This window comes from Protopterus annectens, chromosome 3.part1, assembly GCF_019279795.1.
Source record: "Protopterus annectens isolate FY-2018-M chromosome 3.part1, PAN1.0, whole genome shotgun sequence".
Classification (NCBI taxonomy): domain Eukaryota; kingdom Metazoa; phylum Chordata; order Ceratodontiformes; family Protopteridae; genus Protopterus; species Protopterus annectens.
This window is the reverse complement of record NC_056732.1, coordinates 179726629-179752406: the sequence shown is the minus strand read 5'-3', so window position 1 is coordinate 179752406 and position 25778 is coordinate 179726629. Positions and strand designations below refer to the sequence as shown.

At 41.5% G+C, this 25778-nt stretch overlaps 1 protein-coding gene across 1 annotated transcript in view; it reads left to right on the top strand.

Annotated features, from left to right (window-relative positions):
- ITGB1 (integrin subunit beta 1) overlaps positions 1-25778 on the top strand; it is an 823672-nt gene that overhangs the window by 662611 nt on the left and 135283 nt on the right. Inside the window, exon 14 of the mRNA XM_044066189.1 lies at positions 11531-11757. Coding sequence (XP_043922124.1) covers positions 11531-11757 — 227 coding nt within the window. The remainder of the gene's footprint in view (positions 1-11530; positions 11758-25778) is intronic.

Genomic DNA, 25778 nt, shown 5'->3' with positions numbered 1-25778 from the left:
TACCGGCATGTCAAGTATTGAAACTACTAGGTACCATGGCAGCTACGTTCATAGCAGTTCCTCTGGTATGTATGCACATGAGGATTCTTCAAATGGTTACTCTTCACCCAGTGGTCTTAACTTCCAATGTCATTCTTAATCATGAGTGAACAGCAGATGCAGGGTGGTATCCAACGAGATGCAGCCCGAATAATGAAAAAATTCTTTACTCAATCCAATGATCAAAATGAAGTACAAATACGCATAAAGTCACAGTTTAAAAATGATAAAACAACAAGTTAAGCACTTTCGTCACTACTCAGACCTCTTCAGAACAGTGAATTGCTGGCTGATAACTCCTTAAATACACACATAGTAAAATATTACTCCACATCATTTCCTTTCAATTAAGAAACATCACAGGAAGTGTAAGGTAGTAGTGAATACTCCCCCTATTTGCAAGTACACAAAAAATCAGCTAACCAAATGTTGAATCAATAGTGTCACATGTAAAGAATGTTATAAGGCAAAAAATACCAATGACAATATAAATAAATCATAACATAAATAACTGTAAGTTTCAAAAGTGGTGCTATAGAAATTCTATCATTAAGACCTGGAGGGGAGTATGCATTCAGTCTGATCTGCCACTTTAACTCAATGTACTCCAAATATTCCTCAACAGGTCCGCCCCTTTGTCCCAAATCAACTTGTTCAAGAATAAAAAAACTAAAACTGATTACTTTGGTCATTAATATGCCTAAATAAAGCATTCTTCATATTTTTCTGCTTGATATCATATAAATGTTGGTAGACTCTAAGTCTAAAAGCATTTTTTGTTTACATACTGCAATATAAACAACCCACTATAGTTTATAAAAGAGTACATCAATAAAAGGACTACTTGAAAAAGGCAAACCTAATCTCACTAGAGGTGGCACGTATAAATGTGGTAGATGTCCCCAGTGCCCTTTCATGATGGATACGAACAAATTTAAACTTAAGAATTTTGGATCCATTACTAATAAAAAGAAAATGTTTTGCTATACTAAGGGGGTTGTTTATATTGCAGTATGTAAAAACTGCCAAGGTTATTATGTGGGGAAAACAAAAAATGCTTTTAGACTTGGTCTACCAACATTTATATGATATCAAGCAGAAAAATATGAAGAATGCTTTATTTAGGCATATTAATGACCAAAGTAATCACAGTTTTAGTTTTTTTATTCTTTAACAAGTTGATTTGGGACAAAGGGGCGGACCTGTTGAGGAATATTTGGAGTACATTGAGTTAAAGTGGCAGATCAGACTGAATGCATACTCCCCTCCAGGTCTTAATGATAGAATTTCTATAGCACCACGTTTGAAACTTAAACAGTTATTTATGTTATGATTTATTTATATTGTCATTGGTATTTTTTGCCTTATAACATTCTTTACATGTGACACTATTGATTCAACATTTGGTTAGCTGACTTTGTGTACTTGCAAATAGGGGGAGTATTCACTACTACCTTACACTTCCTGTGATGTTTCTTAATTGAAAGGAAATGATGTGGGGTAATATTTTACTAATTGAATATGTGTGCATTTAAGGAGTTATCAGCCAGCAATTCACTGTTCTGAAGAAGTCTGACTATTGACGAAAGCGCTTAACTTGTTGTTTTATCATTTTTAAACTGTGACTTTGTGTATTTGTACTTCATTTTGATCATTGGATTGAGTAAAGAATTTTTTCATTATTCGGGCTGCATCTCGTTGGATACCACCCTGCATCTCGTTGGATACCACCCTGCATCTGCTGTTCATTCTAGTTTTTATTCTGCTTACTGAGATGTCCTTCATGGATGCATCTGCAGTCATAACAAATGGGTTGTCCTGTCGTCAGGCAGCCCTTCGGTCGGCCGGATTCCAAAGTCTGGGTCCGGCTTCGGCTGATGTCGCACTTCACCCGACGTCATCTCTGCTGGTCTTCGGGTATAAAGGCATCAGCCGACGCCATTTTCCTCAGTCTTTCTTGCCGCGTGGTGCCCGAAGCAGAAGCTGTTCGCAAGTGCCGGTCGGTCAGATCCAGAGATTACTACTACCGAACACTACTTCGAAGACTTCTAAAAAGCTAAGTACCCCGTTGGGGACTCTTTCTTGCCTCAGCCGATGTCAGAAAAAGTCAATAACTGTAACTTGTGGGAAACAAATACCTCATAAAGATTTCCACTCTTACTGTCTGCCTTGCTTAGGCCCAGACCACGACGTAGCGGCCTGTTCGGCCTGTGCTTCCTTCAACCGACGAACGCTTAGGCGTCTGTCGGAGTTTGCTGAACAGTTTTTCGGCTCAGATTTTGCGTACATTATGCCGTCGGATCCTCCGACTACCCAAATTGTTAAACGCAAAGAAAAGACCGACACTCACGGTCCGTGGTTTCGGCCGAAACCACGGTTAAGCAAGCCGCGAGTGTCTCGGTTTCGGCCGAAACCGAGAAAACTGGTCAATCTTCAGCCGAATCCATGACTACTACTGAGGCTCTTGCTACCTTACCTGAATCGGCCTCAGAATTTTTGCCTACAACTGTGGTTTCTAGTGATTTATCAGACACCATCCCTTTGGATGTCTCTGCCCCAGCACGTGGTGCTGCTAGACCCCCTGCAGCCATGTCTATCAAGGCCTTTGCCAGGGCTAAAGCAGCCAAATCTGCTAAATCTGTGCCTGTTAAACCCCCCTCACACAGGCCCACTTCTAGTTCACAAATGCTTACTCTGGCAGAAGATTTAATATCCTTAATTAGGGGATCCCAATCTCACCCAGACAGGGCCTCTCAGCCCCCAGAAAAGAGACCTAGAGCAGAGCCCCCCGAGCCAGTGTCCTCTGATGATTCTGCGGATGACTCAGACATTACAGACCAGCCAGAGGATCCTTTTTCTACTTATGAAGACTCCGATGCTGAAGAATCCATTCCAGCTGCCTCTCCACCAGAGGAATTTTCCTTTGGGGAAACCTTACATGCCATGAGAGAACAATTCCAATGGCAGGGACAAGATTTCTCAGATTCAAGAAAAAGGCTTAGGACTTTTCTGCACTTACCACAACATAGGCCCTTAGCTATACCTCCTGTTCTGCCTGTTGTGGATGATGCATTTAATGATGTCTGCACTGCTCCTGATTCTTTACCTCCAGCCCCTGCCAAACCAGATAGATTTTACAGGGTGCCAGACACTCATCACCACCTATACAAGGCCCCACTTGCAGACCCTGAAACTATTTCCCAGGGGCCTAAGGCAGTAGCCTCGACCACAGCAAAAAAACCTTATTCCTTCTGAAAGGGAATCCAGGTCCTTAGAGAGATGGGGGAAAAAAGTTTACACCTCTGCTACTCTCTCAGCTAGAGCTTTAAACTGTCAGTTTCACATGATCCAATACCAAGAGTTTATGCTTGATCAGTTAACTAAAAAACTGTCCTCTGATGAATCTTTAGATAAGAAATATGTATTAGAAATGGTGAATAACATCCAACAGGTTAGTAACCATTCCTTAAAATGTGGCTATGATTCACTGGAGGCTTCATTTAGATCAGCCATGACTGGCACAGTGATAAGAAGGCATGCATGGTTGAAAGAACAGGTCTTACCGGATCATGTTAAAGCAAAGCTATTAGATGCTCCTATGGATAAGGCCAGTCTATTTGGTACACCTGCCCAGCAGGTAATGAAGAAAATGGAAGAAAAGGCAAAATCTGTACAAACAGTTAAAGATTTCTTACAGGTTCAGCCCCCAAGGTTTAGCAGGAACTGGCCTGCCAAAAATTGGTCCTTTCCTGACTCCACAAGATCCCAAAGGGGCAGGAATAGATGCTCTAGAGGCAGAAATCAATCCAGAGGAGGTGCCTACAGAGGACGACAGTGGCAAGGCAATAACCGAGGCGCAGACACAACCACTGCCACTGCAACAGGACAATCACAGTGACTTGGCTCTAACTCCGCCTACCAGGGAGCAAATAGCAGCACCATTAGGCGGAAAGTTAGCCTTATTTTCGAAAAATTGGCACTATATCACAAAAGACAAGTGGATTTTGCAAACCATAGACCAAGGCTTACCGGTTCCACTTTCACACCTTACCAGTAAAAAGAGGAATGCCAAACCTGCCTCCAAATCAAAAAATAGAAGCTCTGCAGCAGATAACGGAATTAACAAAGATGAGAGCTGTGGAAAGAGTACCAATAACAGAACAGGGCAAAGGATTCTACTCCAGACTCTTCCTAGTACCAAGAAAAGAGAAAAGTTGGAGACCTATTCTCGACCTGTCCATCTTAAACACATACATCATTGTCCCAAAATTCAAAATGCTGACCCTACAGCAACTTCTTCCCATGCTGGGCAAGGAGTGTTGGCTGGTAACTCTAGATCTCAAGGAGGCATACCTGCACGTCCCCATTCGACCAAATTGCAGAAGATACCTCAGATTTCTTGCAGGATCAGAGCATTATCAATTCTCAGCATTGCCCTTTGGCTTATCTGCTGCCCAGAGTATTCACAAAATGCCTGGCATCAGTAATCGCTCACTGCAGAGTACAGGGATCCAAATTTATCCATACCTGGACGACTGCCTGTTACAAGCGGACAACAAAAGCAAGCTGACAACAGATTTACAAAGGGTCATTTACTTGCTACAAGCCCTGGGATACACAGTCAATTTACAAAAGTCAAGGCTGATACCATCCCAAACAAGAACATTCTTGGGCTGAATTGGACACAGTAAAACAAATGGCATTCCTAACTGCAGAAAAACAGAAAGAGCTCCCTCTTTACTTCTTGGCATTAACAAAGCAGAACAAACTAACAGCAAGAAAAGTTCTGCAGGCCTTGGGCTTCATGGCATCATGCATAATCTTGGTCCCACATGCCAGACTGCATATGAGAAAGCTACAGTGGTACCTAAAGAATTTATGGTCTCAACACAGGCACAGCTTAGAAACAGAAATACCACTAATTCCATGCCTAAAACAGGAGTTCCTATGGTGGGCTCAAGCATGCCAGTCAAACCCAGGCTTACCCTTCCACAACTTTCGAGCAAGCCAAACCATCACAACGGACGCCTCAGACCTAGGATGGGGGGCGCACATGCTGGACAAATGTGTACAAGGATTGTGGACTCAGGACCAACTGCACCTGCACATAAACCAAAAAGAAATGCTGGCAGTAAAACTGGCAATCCAAAAATTCAGACCATTCCTCAAAGAAGGCCATTTGATGATAAGGACAGACAACACCACAGTCATGTGGTACATCAACAAACAGGGAGGCACTCATTCATACCCCCTATGCAGAATGACTTTGGACCTTTGGAATCTGGCTCTCAGCTACAACATCCAGTTAAAGGCAATATTTGTACCGGGAAAAGAGAACACCCTAGCAGACATGTTAAGCAGAACCACTTCGGATGCTCACAAATGGATGCTACACCCGGACATCTTCAAGGCCATCACAAAGAAATGGGGAATGCCACAAATAGATCTATTCTCTACCCCACTCAATCACCAGCTCAAAAAATTCTGCACAAGGACATTCCACCCACTTGCATGGAAGGTGGACTCTCTATCCTTCAGCTGGAAAGGCCTGACAGCATATGCATTTCCACCTCTTCCCTTGATGCACAAGGTACTACTGAAAATCAAAGAGGAACGTCCAAGGATAATCCTGATAGCTCCGAACTGGCCAAGACAACACTGGTACCCATTACTGAGGAGCATGTCTCGGGAGAAAATGTGGTCAATACCCCTGATGCCTTTGATGTTAACTCAGAACAACTACAACATCATGCATCCAAACCTAAAAACCTTGCAACTGACTGCCTGGAACATCACATAGCAGCAACTAACCCAGATCTTTCCCAAAGGGTTAAAGACATTATCCTTGAAGCCCGCAGACCTTCAACAAGAAGGAACTATGCAGGAAAATGGAAAAGGTTTGTCACTTGGAGTACTGAAAGAGGAAAAGATGTGCCAAACATAGATATTGCTAACATTCTCGAGTACTTGGCAGAGCTTCTACATACAGGCCTGTCCTATTCCTCCATCAAGATACATGCATCAGCTATTTCAGCAGAATACAGCTTTGATCCACCTGTCTTTTCACATCCTCTACTCAGGCAGTTCCTCAGAGGGATCAAGAATGTAAAACCTCCTAGGAAACCACCATTACCAGCATGGGACTTGAACTTTGTGCTAGAAAAGTTGACACTCCCTCCGTTTGAACCAGCAGCAACAGCAGATCTACAACACCTGTCATGGAAAACTGCTTTCCTACTGGCAATTACCTCAGCAAGGAGGGTTTCGGAACTACAGGCCTTAATGGCAGTGCAACCCTTCCTAATCTTCCATCAAGATAGGGTGTCCATGAGAACTAATCCTACATTTATGCCTAAGGTGGTATCCAGAGTGTCTTTAAACCAGGCAATCCACCCAATCCACAAAACAGAGGGGAAAGAATGCTGCATACCTTGGATGTACATAGACAGTTACGCTACTACCTGGACAGAACCAAAAGTAACAGAAAAACTGACCAGCTTTTTGTAGCCTATGCAACAGGAAGGGAAGGAAAAGCAATTTCCAAACAGACAATCTCCAAGTGGATAGGAAATTGCATAAGATTCTGTTACTCCTACCATGGAAAACCAATTCCACAGAACATAAGGCCTCATTCTACAAGGGCTACAGCCACTACCACAGCTTTCTTATGAGGAGTGGCAACCAAGGACATTATTGAGGCGGCTACTTGGACCACCGTGCATACATTTGCCAAGCATTATAATTTACCTCTATATTCTAGATCCTGAGCAGGGTTTGCCACTGCTGTACTGCAAGGGATCCTAACCGCACCATAATTTTTCTTCCTCCTCCCCTAGTTTGGCTATGGTATTCTACCCATTTGTTATGACTGCAGATGCATCCATGAAGGACATAGTACAGTTTTGTACCTACCATAAATGTAGATGTCCGAACTGGATAGCATCTGCAGTCAGGATTACCCTCCCTCCTTCCCCTCTGTGGTACTCCTAGGGTATTTACCCTCCTAATAGCTAGCTGGGGGGGAGTCTCTTATGGTGTATTTGTTTGTATATATGTACATACATGCTTATTTTTTGTGTTTGCCTTCTACTTTTTTGGAAACATTGGCATTTCTCCAAAATCTAGCCTTCCAAGAGGGCAACTGGCATCTGGGGCAAGAAACACTGAGGAAAATGGCGTCGGCTGATGCCTTTACCCGAAGAGATGACGTCGGGTGAAGTGCGACATCAGCCGAAGCCGGACCCAGACTTTGGAATCCGGCCGACCGAAGGGCTGCCTGACGACAGGACAACCCATTTGTTATGACTGCAGATGCTATCCAGTTCGGACATCTACATTTATGGTAGGTACAAAACTGTACTTTTGTCATTCTTAATCATGATTACAGACTATTGCAAGAAGGATCTTCGCTGGTGGTTGACCAGCCACCAAGTTACAGTGGGTCGACCATTTGTTTCTCCCCAGCTGTTGGCCACGGTGACCACGGACGCTTCTCTGATAAGGAGGGCTTGCTTCTCTGATAGGGGGGCTTTTTCAGGGAAGAACAGCCCAAGGCATCTGGTTGGAGACAGTTACAGGTGCACATCAATGTTCTGGAGGTGAGAGCGGTGCTTTTGGCATTGCAGCACTTCCATGACTCTCTTCCTCTAGGGACGATTGCGATATAGACAGACAACATGTTTGTGGTCTGGTACATCAACAAGCAAGGAGGAATAAAGTCTTTCCCTCTGTGTCGAGAGGCCTTGAGTTTGGCAGTGGGCGGTGTCCACCAGGCACTTTCTGATAGCAACGCATATTCCGGGGAAATCCAACGTGATAGCGGACAAACTGAGCAGAGCCATTCTGTTACCGCAGGAGTGGTCTCAAAGACGAAGTTGTGGAGATGATTTTCCACAAATGGGGCCAACCTTGCTGCGACCTGTTTGCATCCCCTATGAATGCCAAATGCAGAAGCTACTTTGCCCGGAGTCCCCCTCCAGGGGACAGCCCAAGGGACTCGCTTGTACACGATTGGCCCCCAGGACTCCTATATGCCTTTCCACCTATACCCCTGATTCCGAAATTCTTACAGAAAGCCAAAAGCCTGGGAAGGACTGTAATCTTAATAGCCCTTTTTTGGCCTCGACAGATTTGTTTTCCCTTCCTTCGACTATCAAGTGGAGGAACCTTGGATTCTGGACCCAGTTCCAGACCTGCTGACACATTAGTCAGGTGCCCTTCATTACTCCCTTCGTTCCCTCAGACTGACAGCTGGACTGCTCCGATTCCCAACCTAGCCAGATCACATGATTTGTCTTCTGAGGTACAGCATATTCTTGTATCTTCGCATAAAGCTTCCACTAGAAAGTTGTATGCTAGTAAATGGAAGCGATTTGCATTTTGGGCCTCGCAGAATAATATTGATCCTTATGTTGCCTCGATTGCTAGTGTCCTGGAATTCCTATCTAAACTTTTTCATGAAGGTGCTGCAGCTGCCACTATTAGAGTTCAGTAGGCTGCAATTTCGAATTTTCACCTCTGAGCTGAAGGTTCTAATTTGATGTCTCAGATTATTTAGGGCCTTTCTGAGGGGTACCATTCATCTTGGGCCGCCTGTTGGACAACCCTTTACTCCCTGGAATTTAAATTTTGTGCTGTCACGGATTATTCTTCTCCCCTTTGAGCCTGCATCATCCTGCCATTTAATGTTTCTTTCTTGGAAAACTTATTTTCTTGGTTGACATTACCTCAGCACATAGGGTGTCTGAGCTTCAAACCCTATCTATCAAACCCCCATATGTGGTGTTTCACCCTGACAGAGTATCACTGAGAACTAATCCTTCATTCCTTCCAAAGGTGTGTTCCGAGCCTAACCTGAATCAAACTGTATTACTTCCAACCTTTTTCAGTAACCATTATAATAAATTGGAGTACATGTTGCATAAACTTGATGTCCACAGACAATTGAGATTCTGTTTGGACAGGACAAATGAATTTAGAAGATCTGACCAACTTTGTCTCATGCTGACACTAAGAAAGGACTACCAATCTCTAAAGTTACCCTTTCCAAGTGGTCAACTGCATTAAATTTATTTACTCCTCAGCAAACCAACCATTAGAACATGGTGTGAAAGCGCATTCCACTAGAGCTGTTTCCACTTCTGCTTATGCGGATCGATTGCCTTTGGACACGATGTGTGCAGCTGCCACTTGGTCTAAGCCGCATGCCTTTATCACTCATTACAAAGTGGGCAGGGCCTCCAGGGACAGGGCTTCCTTTGGTTCCACTGTCCTCAGGAATATACTCCCCCGAGCCACCCAGGATTAGGGTGCTTGGGACGCTACCCATGTGTAAGAATGAATGGTGAGATTGAACAACTTCACATAAAGAAGTTATGTACTTACTATAACGTTCCATGTGAGTTCATATCGCCTTCATTCTTACATTCCCACCCACCTTTCCCCCTCCAGGGTCTCGAAGAGCGAGTAGACTTTGGGTCTGGTGGTCTTGTTCTGTGACTTCTTGCTCCGGTTGGAGTATTTGTTAGGTTATATTTGTTACATGCTGGGTTCAGCAAACTAGATCTGAGGTAGGACAGTGAGTATCATGCGATAGGGACCTGGCCTCGAGCTACCCTGAGATCTTCAGCTATTAAAGCGGCCGACTCGGAGCCAGTAGATCTGCTCCGAACTCATGTGTAAGAATTACAGCGAGATGAACAACTCACATGGAACGTTATGGTAAGCACATAACTTTTTTTTTCTTTTCAAGATTTAGGGTTTTTTTCATTTGACAACCACCAAACAAAATGGACAGTATAAATAAACAACCAAAGCTACTGGAATATATTTATTATGAATACACACACACTATAGTGCCTCTGCAAATAGCCTTCAAGAAGTTATACATAAAACAAACTGGATCTTGTATAATACAAAATCTGTAAAACAATTAACTAATTAACCAGTCAATAATACAATCAATCTAAATCAGATACTTATAAATTTAAATCAGAGTTCAATCCAAAATCCAGTAATGCATTACATTTCAGAATAAAAAGATTTTTTTATACAAAACTTTGACCTTTAAAGAACATACATACTTTGTTACAGTATATAATGTCCTAAGTGAAACAATAGGTGATAAATATAAAAATAAAACATTGTTTGAAGTATTTGCTTAAAGATAGTGAATTAGTTCAGATTTTAAGCCATTGTTCTTCCATTTCTTATAGGCGTGGACAAAATTTGAAAGATATGTTAGTAAATACTCTTTTTTGTTCCCCCTGAGGATGTGATTATTAATAATCCACCTTGGGTACATTTACTGTAGTAACTGTAATGTTTGTAGACATATAGTTAATTTTTTTGCAAAAATTAATTGTGTTAATTTTCATTCAGCGAGAACTTTTTCCTGTAATACTTGAAGGCATTATGTATGCACTCAAATGTCCTTGTGACTTGTATTATATTGGGGAAAGAAGAGAAAATTTAGAATGAGACTTCAGGAACACATTAGGGATATTAAGACAAAAATTGAAAGCTCCATTGCTGTTCATTTTAAAGAAAGTCATAATAGTAATTTTTTATTACTACAAGGTACTATTCTCAAACAAGTTTTTGTAAAAAAAGATCTATATTATATTGTCGAAACAGCATTACAGAGCATGCCATTTCAATGACATACAAAGAGCGAAATGATCAAACCGCAAAAGCTCAGGTCAGCGATTTTTTTTTCCTTGGGGAAAAAAAATTGCTTGGCCTTAGCCATGACATTGCCCTTTACCCCACTGTAGTGCGATCTCAGAGTTGGTATAGTTAGGGGGGGTTAGGGGGCACAGCCCTCCCACATTGAGGGGTGTGGTGGACAAAGCCCCCCACTTTAAAATGTTTTAAATGGTGTGTTTTGTCTTTGTTGGTCTGCCGATTTTTTTCCCTAGGGGTTTCGCTGATTGAGCATTTTGCTCTGTGTCATCGAAATGGCATTTGCTGTAATGCCATTTCGATAATATAATATAGACCCATGTAAAAATGGGGGGAAGTTGTTCTTTAAAGGACAAACTTTTGTATAAAGAATCTGTTATTCTGAAATTTAATACATTGCTGCCTTTTGAATGATTTAAATTGGAAGTATCTGATTTAGATTGATTGTATTTATTGATTTAAGTTAATTGTTTTAGGGATTTTGTATTCTATAAGATGCAGTTGTCTGTTTTGTTTTATGTACAACTCCTTGAAGGCTATTTGCAGAGGCGCTAGAGAGTGTATTCATAATAAATATTTTCTGGTAGCCTTTGGTTGTTTTTTTTTCATTTGGCCTTTAGTAGCTTAGCAACAGTGTTAATCTGATTTAAAAAAAAAAAAAAAATAATGGATTTCCTAATTACAAAACTGGCTGCTGCAAGAGTGATATTTCAGTTAGTTCCAGCTTCAACCTTTTTACATGGTATGTTTGAAGATTTTTTTTTATTATTTTTGTTTAATTTAGTATAAATGCATTTTTTTCATGCAGGGACTGTATTCAGTGTAAAGCGTTTCAGAAGGGTGAAAAATCTTTATGTAATGCGTGCAAGGACTTCAAGCTAATACTGGTTGATGATCGTGAAAGCCTGCCAAAGCTTAACGAGCACCGTACTGTCATGCCCTGCAAAGAAAAGGATGCTGATGACTGCTGGTTCTACTTCACATTTGTCAGCAATAGTACTAACGATGTGACGGTTTATGTTTTAAACAAACCAGGTATTAAATCCTATTCTCATATTTTTTTAAGCATGCATATATAGCAGTAGTCACCCATAGTCTCTAACTCTGTCATTTAAGTTTGACTCTCCTCATGTTAAGGCATAATTACTTCATAAAAGTGTAACTGATAGTATTTCTTCTGTTTCCTTCCTTACCAGTTTTGCAGTATTCTTTACTCTTGGGATATCTAACCAAACCTCCGGCAAGCATGCCAAAGCCGTTGGACCTTCTGTGTGGCGTTTGTCCTATGTGATAGGCATAAGGTACATATGTGACATATGAGCGCCTAATCCTCAATTTCTTTGTCACCACTGTGACAGCTGCCTTTGAATTTGGTCTGCAAGCTGTTCAGAGTTGGTTCAGCTTCCAAGCCATCTAAAGTTTGTTTCCTATTGGGATCTTTTTTTTTCCCCTTTACTTTGCCTCTCACACATTATTCCTGGATGACAGATTCCCCATAAAGGTAGGCATAAGTGCCTTTTTTGTTTGGGTGCTACACACAACCATGCAAAGTGAGATTTGTCAGGCAGTTTCCCTAAAACACTCTGTAGTTGTCTGTCTTTCAATTGATTTGGAGAACCAGTGTTTGAAGCTTTTGGCCGAGGGTGCCATGGTCGAATCCACCACTTACCCCACTGTTCAGCTACCTCAAGAAAAAAGGCACATACTGACACTTCTGCTATCCAGCCTTCACAGGACATCTCCATTGGGTTGGATGTAGAGTCAGAGGACTGTCTGGTGCCAGTGTCAGCTTCCTCTGCAATGACCCAGTTGGAGGCTGATACTGAGCTGTAAACCAGCATGTTGCTGAGGCTGTGCCCATGTCTGTTGTGCAGATGTGGAGAGGGAACCATGGCTGAGTATATCTGAGGGGCCTAGGTGGGATTCTCCAAATATTTATTAGAGAAGAGGTGCTTGGTACCTTCAGTGACTCTAGGCAGGGATCTGAACCTCCTAGATTTGTAAAAGCTGATGTCCCTTTTAAAAAGAGGCACAAGACTAGGCATGTGGCCCCTGTGGCTAAGGATCCACACAAAGAATGGCAGGTCACTCAGTGGCTTTTCAATGATCTCATGGCTCTAAAGCCCCCTCAATGATTCTGTTGTCTGTTCCCTGGTCTTCCACTTCTTCCAGACTTCCTCAGGAATCTGATTCATCTGATTAAGAGTTAAACTGCAGTGAGTAGTCATTGGCTTACTCTTCTCAGATCCATTCTCCTCTTGCCCCATGGTCTGAAGAATAGGGGCCACTTTTTTCTTGACCTCTCTATGGAAGGGCTGTCCTTTGAGGATACGGTGATTTGTATGAGGAAACATTTCAAGTGGGACTGTTCAAAGGTTTATGACATTTAAAAAAAAAGTTTTATGAACTCTTGCAAATAGATTCTGCTCTGCCTTCTGCAGTCCCTCCAGTGCTAGATGCCCTTTTGGATACTTTCACTGCAGCTTCAGACCCCACTTCTCAACTTCCTGTTCCTGAGAATCTGATCAAGTTGTTCCTGAAGCTCAAAAGTTTTTGTATAAAAGCCCTTCCTCTTATCTTGTTTTTTTTAAGTGGCCACTGGTAAACTAACAAAGTTGCTCTCCTGTTCTAAGCTTTTCGCCTTCTGATAAGGACAGACATGCCATGGACAGGTATGGTAAAAGTATATACTTAGGCTACCTTAGCTTTCAGGTCTGTTAATTACCAGATCCATGTGGTCAGGTATGTCCTGGCTCTTCTGTCCAAACTTGAGGGCATTCTGGTTGATATCCCTGATTCAGAAGGCAAGTCTTGTGCCATTTCCATGTTAAGCTCTGCTTCTTAGGTGGCTCATCTTTCCATTTAAATGCAATCATGATGCTGCCTATGCATCCTCTAGAGCAGCTGCATCTGGATCTGTGCTGAAGTATTCTTGGTTGCACCTCCAGACTCTGCCTGAAGATGTCAAGGCAAAATTATTAGACTCCCTTTAGCCCGAATATTTTGGTGGTGCTGCTGCTGAGACCCTTCAGAATGAAGGTAAAGTTATGCAGAATTTGAAGCAAATCTGTTTCTCCTGTTCCTGAATTTGAGAAATTATACTAAACCTTCCTTTGTTCGTAGGCAGCTTATACAGTCTTCTAGGGGCAAGAAGGCTTCTCAGGGTTCTAAATGTCAAAAACCTAATTTCCGTGACAAATCTGCTTCTATTTGATATTCAGCCACTCCTACCCCTTGACCAGATACCTCTGTCCCTCAGGTTGACTTTTCCCCCCAGTTTGGCAACAGATGACCACGGATGCTTGGGGAGTTAACATTATTCAAAGTGAATATTTTATGGTCTAGAAGTCCCGTCTTCCATTATCAGGCCTTCCTCAACCTCCTGCTTGTCAGCTCCCCACATTTTACTTCAGTTTTTCAGGATCTGATGGTACAGGGTACCATTAAGACTGTCCCCTTGTCTCAGCAGGGAACAGGTTTTTATTCCAGGATATTTATGGTTTCCAGGAAGAAGGGATCATGGAGGCTCATTCTAGATGCGTCATTTCTCAACACCTTTTGCAAGGTACCCTCTTTCAGGATGTTTCTTCAGACACTTTTTTTCTTGTGTTGCTTCCTCAGGCCTGTCTGGTATACGTGGATTTGATGGATGTTTATCTCCACATTCCTGTTCATGCTCTCAGGAAATTTTTACATTTTCTGTTTTACCAAAAGCATGGTCCCTGTGCTAGCCTTCTACAGACTTCAGAGAATTCATATATTCCCTTACTTGGACGGCCTTTTATATTTAAGCCCCCTCTCTGCAGCTTCTCCTTCAGGACCTACACTTCACTATACTTTCATGCAATGTGGGGTTCACACTCCATCTTAAAATCTGAGGTGACTCTCTCTCAGGATCAAGTGTTCCTCTGCAGGATTCATACCATTCCAGTGTTGGTTTACCTTCCAAGATCCTCTTTGATTTACTTTTTTTCAGTTCCTTCTACCTGTTCTAGTCTTTCCTGCATGGGAATTTCTTCAAGCTGTGGGGTACATGGCAGCCACTATTCCCATGGTTCCTTTTGCAGAAATATGCACAGTACTGCCATCCTCTGGGGAATCTGGTTCCTCTATTGCTTTATCTCAATCTCGAGCTCTGCCAGTGGATTCACCAGGTTTCCCTGAATCTAGGTTTGCCTTTTGAGGTTCCTGTCACTACTTAGGGAGCTGTACATTTATGCTTCCAATCAGGGTGGGGAGCCTCCTCCACCAACCTCAAAGTCTAGAGTCCTTGGTCCCATCAGCACCTGGCAGACCATGTAAACATCAATGAGATAAGGCTCTACTTCCATCTCTCCAGAGGCCTTTATTCCTTTGAGTTCTGGGGCCTCTAAATGTTTTTACAGACAATACCACAGTCAATCAGATACAAGGTGGACACAAAATCTTAACTTCTTTGAGGATGGCTGTTCAATCTTGGTATTTTGCAGTCTGCCATCACTTACTTGCTTCAGGGCAAAATTTTGTGGCGCACACATTTTGAGCAGGTCCAGGACAAATCCTCACAAATGGATGATTCACAGGGGAGGTGTTTCTGGACATTGTACTTTGGTGTGGTACTCCTCAAGTAGGTCTTGTTGCCTCCCCTCTGGAAGAACAACTTCACCAGTTCTGTTAGTGTCAAATCCTCTGGCTTTGGAAAGTAGACGTCATGTCCTTTTCTTGGAAGGGGGGTGTTTCTGTATAACTATCCCCCTCTTCCTGTACTACCAAAGGTTCTACTCAAGATCATGTGGGACAGGCCCAAACTCTTACTGATGACTTCCTTTTCACTCAGACAGCACTGGTTTCCCCCTTCTGTTTCATCTGGCCAGGAGCAATCATCACAAGTTACCACACAGGATGGATCTTTTCACACAAGACAAGGAATCTCTCTCATTCCCCCTCATTTGACTCTTTTTGGGTGATACAGTTTTGATTCCTTTTAGACGCTTCAGGTTTTGCAGGAGGCCAGAAGGCTCGGTATTAGAAAATTCCATCTGACTAAATGGAAGAGATTTTCTGTTTGATATCTCAAGCATGACCTGGACCCTTTATCGGTGGGTATTCCTATGGTCTCTTATTTGTGAGAGTTGCTCTTATTTGTGAGAGTTGCTTAATTCTGCCTTGGCATATTCATTTGATAAAGCTCATTTGTAAGCCGTTTCTGCTCTTCTTCCTCTGGCTTCTTGTTAAAAAGTCAAACAATTTCTGAAAGGCAACTTTTATATTTGGTCTCCAAGAAAGCGTATTCCTCCTTGGGCTTTAATTTTGTTTTTGAGAAATGGAATCTGACCCCATTTGAACCTGCAGTTTCTTGTTCCCTACAACACTGTACTTGGAAGACTGTTGTTGGTGGCCCTTACTTCTGCCCAGAGGGTCTCGGGACTTCAAGCAATCATGGTAGTTCTACCTTTTTTGGCTTTTCACAATGTCAGAAAGCCTCTTTGTACCAATCCTTCTTTGATGCCCAAGGTAGTTATTGATTTGTCCTTGAATCAGTCCATTTGTCTTCCTTTTCCACCGAATCCTAGTGCAATGGTTCTTCACACCTTGGATTTACATAGACATCTTCAATATTACCTAGACAAACATATTGGGAAATATGAGCAGCTTTTTGCTTTCTTTCATGCCAAGATATTGGGTTTGGCAGTATTTAACCATCTCCTCTTAGATTTCTAAGGCCATTTCTTTTTGCTAATTTATTCATGGCAAGCACTTTTTTTTTCTTCAGTTCATGCGAATTCTAAAAGGACATTGGCCTCTCTTGTTACTTTTCTCAAGGGTCTGGATACTAGAATTATCTTGGAAGCTGCTGCTTGGTCTTCTGTTGACACTTTCAACAAACATAAGTTGGATTTCCTTTCTAGGTTAAGGGTGGATATTGCCAGGACCGTTGGATTTCCTTTCTAGGTTAAAGGTGGATATTGCCAGGACCATCCTTTATGGTTTTTGGAGGATCTTGCATCGTTTCCTCCTCTTCCCATACTTTCCAGTAACTTTTGTACATTCCCAAGAGTGAAGAATGCTGCAGCAATGATAAGGAAGGACATAGTACAGTCATGTAAAATCTTGCCATGACAGTAAATATCCTTCTCACTGTTGCAGTATTCTGTCCCTCCTACCACAAATAACTTCTGTTGCTTTCCTTCTGGCAGAGTGGTCTTTTATATCCTTTTCTGCTTCCCTTCCCAAATGTACATGCTATTGCTTTCCTCTGGGGTTGATGTGTTTCTTCCGGGGTACTTCAGTTCTGAGGCACTCATACATCACATATGTGCCTTATGGCCCTGCACATAGAACATATGACTGGTGTACAGCACCTGGTAGGGGTGTAAAGGCTTTGGTATGCTGGTCAGACGTTTGGCTTATCCTCAGCAGGGTATCTCAAGGGCGAAGAATACTGAAAAAATTGGGCGAGACATCTACTGTTATTGTAAGACCTTGTACAGCTGTACTTTCATGTAGTCATTGCCTGCATGTGGATCTTGCCAAAATTCCTCTTTGGCTCTGTTGTGACATCTGCCTTTCCACAATGTAACAGTCAGATGGAAGTAAACCCCTAGTATAAAAGCAGGTAGCATAACTTGATATGATTTTGTATAACTGAGTCTTTTGTCTTTAATTAGGCATTTTGGGGAAATTGCAGAAGAAGAAAAAAAGACAGTCATGAATAATAGAGGGAGAAGCAAGCCCTATACCCCTCATGGGGGGGCGGGCTGCCCTGCACCTGTATGTACTAAAGTTAATCACCTCTGAGATCACATCTCCTTGTGGACTTAAGTTTTGACAGTGTCCTGTTGAAGTGTGTGTGGCAAGCAGTTTCATAAGCAATCCTCCTGACTTCAGCGTCTATTTCAGGTTGACTATTTTTTGTCTGAAATTCATTTTTTTACAACCTCCCTAGATATTGGTCAAGTATGGATGATTTAACTGTCTGTGCTAGCAAACAACTAAGCTGAGGTATGAATGTGTATCATGGACATTTTATTGAACATTCATGCCCTCTGAGCTTCAAAAGTCCTGTTGTATTTCTGTTAAAATAAACAGGGTTACTGAAGTTTTACCTAAGAGAAACAGGTTTGATAAGGCTGCTTTGGCAACTTGATGTTGCCGTTATAAATGCTGATTTTTGGAAATGATTAACTGGGCTTAAGAAGTGCCTGTATGTTATGTGGTTCACCTTCAGATTGTTGAAATACAAAGTTCGAACTGCAAAAGTACAAACTCAGTATGTCAAACACTCAACAAAAATTTAATAGCTCAAAAGAGAAGCAATTAATGGATTGCAAGAGGAAACCATCATAAGGATCAGCCATTTATCATCAGAATAATGGTAGTATGGGAAGGGTTTTTTCAAGATAAGATGTTAGGGTTAGTTGCACGGGTAGGGTTAGTATATATTGGTAAGGGTGCTGGGTGGGACTTTGCCTCCTGCCTCACTTTACTAATACATGCTAACCCTACCCCTTACCCCAACTTTATACTTTAGAAAAATGTTTTTTCCTATAATGCTAAAACTGTGCACAACATCTCAGACTTAAAACACACAAAACATCTGTCATGTAATTTAACCACTACTTTAACACTAAAACGCACACAAAACAGTACAATAAACTATTCTCTTACCCTAACCCACACACATTCCCAACACGCAAATTTCCAGACTGTCTTACACCCAGAATCCTGTGCATTCCACTAGATGTGCATTGAACCTTATGAGCGCACACAAACGTTTGCCTAATCAAGCGTTCAGTCTTGACAGGAGCCTATTATATGTGGGATGTGTAAGGGTGGTCCAGTAGACGTGCTACAAAGTGATTCTTAGATCAGATAGTATGCTAAGAATATATTTATCTCCATGACCGCTTGCCTTTGAGTCTTCTAACCTGAATTCAACAAAACAAATCAAACCCCTCCCAGCAAGAGAACCGTTAGCAGCTGTAAAATACTGTGCTGAACTGGGATTTGGTGTTTTTTGGGACCATGCAGCAGCCCATGGCCCATAGCTGGTGACTAAGCATTTTCCATCCATGTTTAGCAGGAGAGAACAACAGCTAAATAAAACCCAAAGGCAGTCAACCAAACTGGTAAAACACAAAAAAGTCCACGGTCCGAGAACAAGCTGCTGAAGAAAATACTATTAATTCAGAAGTAATCCAGTGGCGACAAGAACAGAACATCCAATACATCAAGCGCTTTCACCCAGGCTCTCCCAGGCTTTATCAAGATAACTACTACACATTTGAAAATGGCTTTATATACAATCACTTGGCAATTAAGAATAAAACTAATTACTCAATCATTTAATTAAAACATTGTTAGCTTAAAGATACAGATCTTAATTCTTCACCAAATTTGACCTAACAATGACATTTTACTTTTAAAAATAAGCTACTGTGTTTCAGCACCAAGTGTTAAAAAATTTTTTTATAAACTTGAAAAACTATATAAACATACTTAAATATCTAATAAAAATGAAAATGAAAACTTATTAAACATAGAATATAAATCTTTTTATGTCTAAATTCTAACAGACTAGCTAAATACTACATTCCAACCATATTCATAGTTAGTCTGTACAATCATACGCTTGCTGTTAATCTTATAAAAAGTAACAAACCTTGAAGGGTATGTTATAAAATTAACAATATAAACTATGGCTTTTACAACTTAGCCCTTCTTAGTCTGAGTATACTACTTAAACTAATAGCATCATTAAGGCCTGGGGATTTTGAGGCATTGAGTTTTAACTGCCAAAGCAGTTCCCTGTATTCCAGGGATGCTTCCCAGTCACCTCCTCTTGGGTTAAACCTAACCTGCTCTAGTACTACAAATTTGAGGTCCATAGACTTGCAAACCAAAGAGTGCTTATAGAATGCATGTGAATCCTTTTTCTTACTGACTTCATACAGATGCTCATACACTCTTTTCGCCAAAGTTCTTTCGGTTTTGCCAACATAAAAACTGAGACAATGCTGGCAAAACCCAAGATAGATTACCCCCTTTGTTTTGCAATTAAAACGACCTGGGGATCTAATATAAACCTTCCTTGATTTTAAATAAAATCCCTTACTGTTGATTATATAAGGACACTGTTTTCAAGACTTGCACTTATGTGCCCCACAGAGGTTGCCCTTTCTGTTCGTTGACTACCAAATTTGCCTCAAATAGGTCTTTCAGGTTCATATTTCTTCTCCTTATAAACTGTGGCTTACCACCAATAACTTGCTTAAGGTCCTCATTCATGGTCAAAATTGGCCAATATTTGCCTACAATACTTTCCACAACTACACTTTCATTACTGTTAGTATGAACAAATGCACTCCCTTGTTCCTTGAATTTACTCTTTGTCACTGCTGTATCTTGCCTACGTGTCTCACCTAACAAAGGAAAATAGTAATCTGTCCTTTTAGCTGAAATTTCCAAAGCTAAAATATCAAACAACTGCGTAGGGTAACCTCTCTCACAAAATAATGTTTTCAAGAATGAAACCTCCTCTCTAAATATGTTATCTTCACTGCACATTCTAGAAGCTCTAATAAGTTGCCCCTTGATGATCCCTTTCTTTTGAAAGTGTGGATGGCAACTGCCAAAATGAAGTAACATGTTAGAATAACTTTTCTTTCTGTAAATACTAGATTGAAAACGGCCCTGTTCAAAGTCCTTTACTAAGTTTATGTCTAGATAATGCAAACTTTCTGCACTGATGTTACATGTAAACCTTAGGAACTCCGTACTAGAGCTAATATACCTCATAAATTGCTCTAATTCCTTTAAGTCACCCTTCCATAAAATACAAATGTCATCAAGGTAGCGTTGATAATGCACAATACACCTAGTCCAATCAGAATCGAATATATGTTTTAGTTCCCAGTACGCTAGAACAATATTAGCATACGCTGAAGCACACGGGGTACCCATAGCCACCCCTCTTTTTTGTCGAAACAACTCCCCGTTAAAGAAAATAAAATTATTATTAAGAAGTGTTTCCATAAATTCTACTACCAGCCCTATAATATTAGCATTAAGACCTGAATAGCTTGCTAACATGTCATTAAACCATTTTAACCCTATGTCATGTGGGATACTCGGAAACAATTCTATGACATCAATTGTAACTAAATATTGTGCCTCAACAAAAAATTATTTTTTGATACCTCTTAGGAATTCCCAAGAATCCTTACAGAGATACTGTAATGATGTCACAAATCTTTTTAATGTGATGTCAATAAATTTCCCTAGTGGTTCGGTAATACCCCTAGCTCCTGCCACTATTTGTCTAAACTGTAATGGATACAGTTCTAGTGTACTGGAAAGTAAAACATATATTCGATTTTGATTGGACTAGGTGTATTGTGCATTATCAACGCTACCTTGATGACATTTGTATTTTATGGAAGGGTGACTTAAAGGAATTAGAGCAATTTATGAGGTATATTAGCTCTAGTACGGAGTTCCTAAGGTTTACATGTAACATCAGTGCAGAAAGTTTGCATTATTTAGACGTAAACTTAGTAAAGGACTTTAAACAGGGCCGTTTTCAATCTAGTATTTACAGAAAGAAAAGTTATTCTAACATGTTACTTCATTTTGGCAGTTGCCATCCACACTTTCAAAAGAAAGGGATCATCAAGGGGCAACTTATTAGAGCTTCTAGAATGTGCAGTGAAGATAACATATTTAGAGAGGAGGTTTCATTCTTGAAAACATTATTTTGTGAGAGGTTACTCTATGCAGTTGTTTGATATTTTAGCTTTGGAAATTTCAGCTAAAAGGACAGATTACTATTTTCCTTTGTTAGGTGAGACACGTAAGCAAGATACAGCAGTGACAAAGAGTAAATTCAAGGAACAAGGGAGTGCATTTGTTCATACTAACAGTAATGAAAGTGTAGTTGTGGAAAGTATTGTAGGCAAATATTGGCCAATTTTGACCATGAATGAGGACCTTAAGCAAGTTATTGGCGGTAAGCCACAGTTTATAAGGAGAAGAAATATGAACCTGAAAGACCTATTTGAGGCAAATTTGGTAGTCAACGAACAGAAAGGGCAACCTTTGTGGGGCACATATAAGTGCAAGTCTTGCAAACAGTGTCCTTATATAATCAACAGTAAGGGATTTTATTTAAAATCAAGGAAGGTTTATATTAGATCCCCAGGTCGTTTTAATTGCAAAACAAAGGGGGTAGTCTATCTTGGGTTTTGCCAGCATTGTCTTAGTTTTTATGTTGGCAAAACCGAAAGAACTTTGGCGAAAAGAGTGTATGAGCATCTGTATGAAGTCAGTAAGAAAAAGGATTCAAATGCATTCTATAAGCACTCTTTGGTTTGCAAGTCTATGGACCTCAAATTTGTACTAGAGCAGGTTTGGTTTAACCCAAGAGGAGGTGACTGGGAAGCATCCCTGGAATACAGGGAACTGCTTTGGCAGTTAAAACTCAATGCCTCAAAATCCCCAGGCCTTAATGAATGCTATTAGTTTAAGTAGTATACTCAGACTAAGGGCGGCTAAGTTGTAAAAGCCATAGTTTATATTGTTAATTTTCTAACATACCCTTCAAGGTTTGTTACTTTTTATAAGATTAACAGCAAGCGTATGATTGTACAGACTAACTATGAATATGGTTGGAATGTAGTATTTAGCTAGTCTGTTAGAATTTAGACATAAAAAGATTTATATTCTATGTTTAATAATATAAGTTTTCATTTTCATTTTTATTAGATATTTAAGTATGTTTATATAGTTTTTAAAGTTTTATAAAAAAAATTTTTTAACAACATTTGGTGCTGAAACACAGTAGCTTATTTTTAAAAGTAAAATGTCATTGTTAGGTCAAATTTGGTGAAGGATTAAGATCTGTATCTTTAAGCTAACAATGTTTTAATTAAATGATTGAGTAATTAGTTTTATTCTTAATTGCCAAGTGATTGTATATAAAGCCATTTTCAAATGTGTAGTAGTTATCTTGATAAAGCCTTGGAGAAAGCGCTTGATGTATTGGATGTTCTGTTCTTGTCGCCACTGGATTACTTCTGAATTAAAAGTATTTTCTTTAGCAGGAGAGAACCATTACAGAGGGACAGCAGGTTCTGGTATCTTGAAAAAGTACGCATCTTCCAGTTCCAGGCCCTTCCAGAAGTTTGGAACAGGTATTTCCTTCTACAGGCAAATTCCACTTTTGACTCGGAAAGCTTTAGTTTTGTATACAGAGGCATAGTGGAGAGGATATTCTCAGTGCTGAAGGGCAGGGTTGTTTTTGTCCTGTTTCTTGGTGCAGAATACAGCAGAGGGCTTAAAACTCTATTTGAATCTCTGAGATCTAACTCAGTATGTGCTTTAAACAAAAATTCAGGGCATCTGTTTCATCTGTCTGCCAGTCCACAGTCCTTAAGAGATGGTTTCATACTTCATCTCCAGGATGCTCCTGCCCCCTTAGTTATCACACACACACACACACACACACACACACACACACACACACACACACACTTGGTTCTTGACGTTCCGGGTTTGTGCACTTCTTCCTTTCTTCCTTCCCTCTAACAAAGACCGTAGGCAACTAGAGAGGTTGGGGAACAAAGTATACACTTCGGCTGCCCTTGCCTTTAGGGCTTTGAACTACCAAACACATTTGACAAAGTATTCCCTGGAACATATGTCACAACCATCTATAATTGTTTATAACATGCCTGATTCATAAAACAAGGCCTTGACCCCTCTTCCCTTATTGCTACATTCTCCCAGGTGGCCAGTCACTCATTAAAATGGCAGCTGTGATGTTAACGCTACCTCTCTAGGGCTGCTGCCTCTGCCTCTGCCTCTGCCTCATTGATGAGAAAATTTGCATGGTTAAAGACTTCAACACCTCCCTGAGGACATCAAGGCGAAGCTCATGGATGCTCCCCTTGACAATTCTACTTTATTTGGTAAGGCTTCAGCTGATTTCTTCAAATCACTGAAGAAAAAGAGCAAAGTGTTAAAATAACTCACACATCCTGGTCTCACCAGTCCCCAAGTTCCACAGGAACTACCCTTCCAAACAGGTGTTTGTCTGCAGACAAACCCAGCCTACCTAATCCAAGTCCTCCAAAGGGAACAAGAAACCTCGTCAGTACTCTGTTCCCTCCACTTCCCACCCAACTAAGCAGCCTTTTCCTGACAGAGCAGGTTCTTCCGGACTCTTCAGACCCTTGCTGTCTAACCCTCTTTCCCTATGCCTCTCCCCATCCCTTCCAGCTTGGGAATCCATCACAAAAGACACCTGGGTCTTGTACATCACGAAGCACTGATATTTAATGGCATAGCACACCGTACCTCCTTTCAGGGGTATCCCACAGCCACCTGCAGAAAGGTACCCTTTTTCCCACAAGTATTGACAGAGCTGCTAGAACAGGGAACCATACAACCAGTGCCCACACAACAAAAAGGAACAGGCTTCTACTCTTGTAAAAAGGAATAGGCTTCTACTCCCGCATGTTCCTAGCATCTAGAAAGGAAGATGTCTGGAGACCCATGCTAGATCTTTCCTTCACCACCTTCATAAAGGTGCCCTCCTTCAAAATGCTCACTGTTCAGACCCTGTTTCCTCTGACCTTCCCACAGGCCTTTCTGGCATCTGTAGACATCAGACACCTACCTGCATATTCCAGTTCATCCCAAGTTCAGGAAATTTCTTCATTTCTCTGTGGCATCCTGGCATTTTTAGTTCTCGGCCTTGCTTTTTGGTCTTTTTACAGCCCCAAGAGTTTTCACAGAATATTTAGCCCCAGTTGTCCGATTCTGCAGACACCAAGGCATTCAAATTTTCCCTTACCTGGACGACCTCCTTTTCCAGGCAAATACACCAGAGGAACCTTCACTCAGCCATAAGTCATCCTACAGCAACTAGGATTCACAATCCCAACTTAAAAAAAAAAATCTGCCTTCACCCCATTCCAAGTTCATGTCTTTCCGGGGTGTAGATTCCAAATAGTGTCCCTTCCCCCTCAAAAGGCACTGCAGCTCTGCCAGACCTTTTCAGACATCCTTCCCCTGCATCTGCTATCAGCAAGGCAGTTTCTCAGGATCCTTGGACTGATGGCTTCCACCATACCTATGCTGGCTCTGGCAAGGCTTCATATGAGGATGTTTCCGTGGTTCCTGAAGTCGGTGTGGACACGTCCATCCTCTGGAATTTCAAATCCCACTCCTGCCTCACTTATAGAAGGAGCTTCGGTGGTGGATACAAAAAATGACCCTCAACCCGGGATTTCCCATCCACCCACTGCACCACACAGATGCTTCAGATACAGGCTGGGGGGGTTGCGTTGGGCCCCCATGCTGTACAAGGGCAATGGTCTCTGTCTCAGAAAAAGGATCACCATAAATGTAAATGAGATGAAGGCATTGATTCTAGCTCTTCAGTCCTTGCATTCCCTTCAACTGAGGCCAGGTGAGGATCTACACAGACAACATGCCTTCTCTGGTATGTGAACAAACAGGGGGTGACCAAAATCCTTCCTCCTGTGCAGATTAGTTTTACATATTTCTCTGCAGGCTGTTTACATCCCCTCCAGTCACAACTCTGTGGCAGACTCACTGAGCAGATCCACAACACAGCCCCACAAATGGATGCCTCTCGGGTATGTGTTTCTGGACATAGTCCACCAGTGGGGTATTCCTCATAGACTTGTCTGCCTCCCCTCTGAACAGACAACTTACAAGATTTTGTGCCAGGGAACCCCCCCCCCGCCCGCCCCCACACACACACACACACACACACACACACACACACACACACACACACACACACACACACACACACACACACACACACACACACACACACACACACACACACACACACACACACACACACACACACACACACACCTCCTGCCATGGAAAGTGGATGTCCTATCAATATTTGGAAGGGGAATTTTCTGTATGCATTCCCACTCCTTCCACTCATTACGAAAGTCCTACTGAAGACTCAGCAGTTGTTTGTCTTTCAGCTTTTCCCAGTTAGGGGTCGCCACAGCAGAACTCCGGTCCGC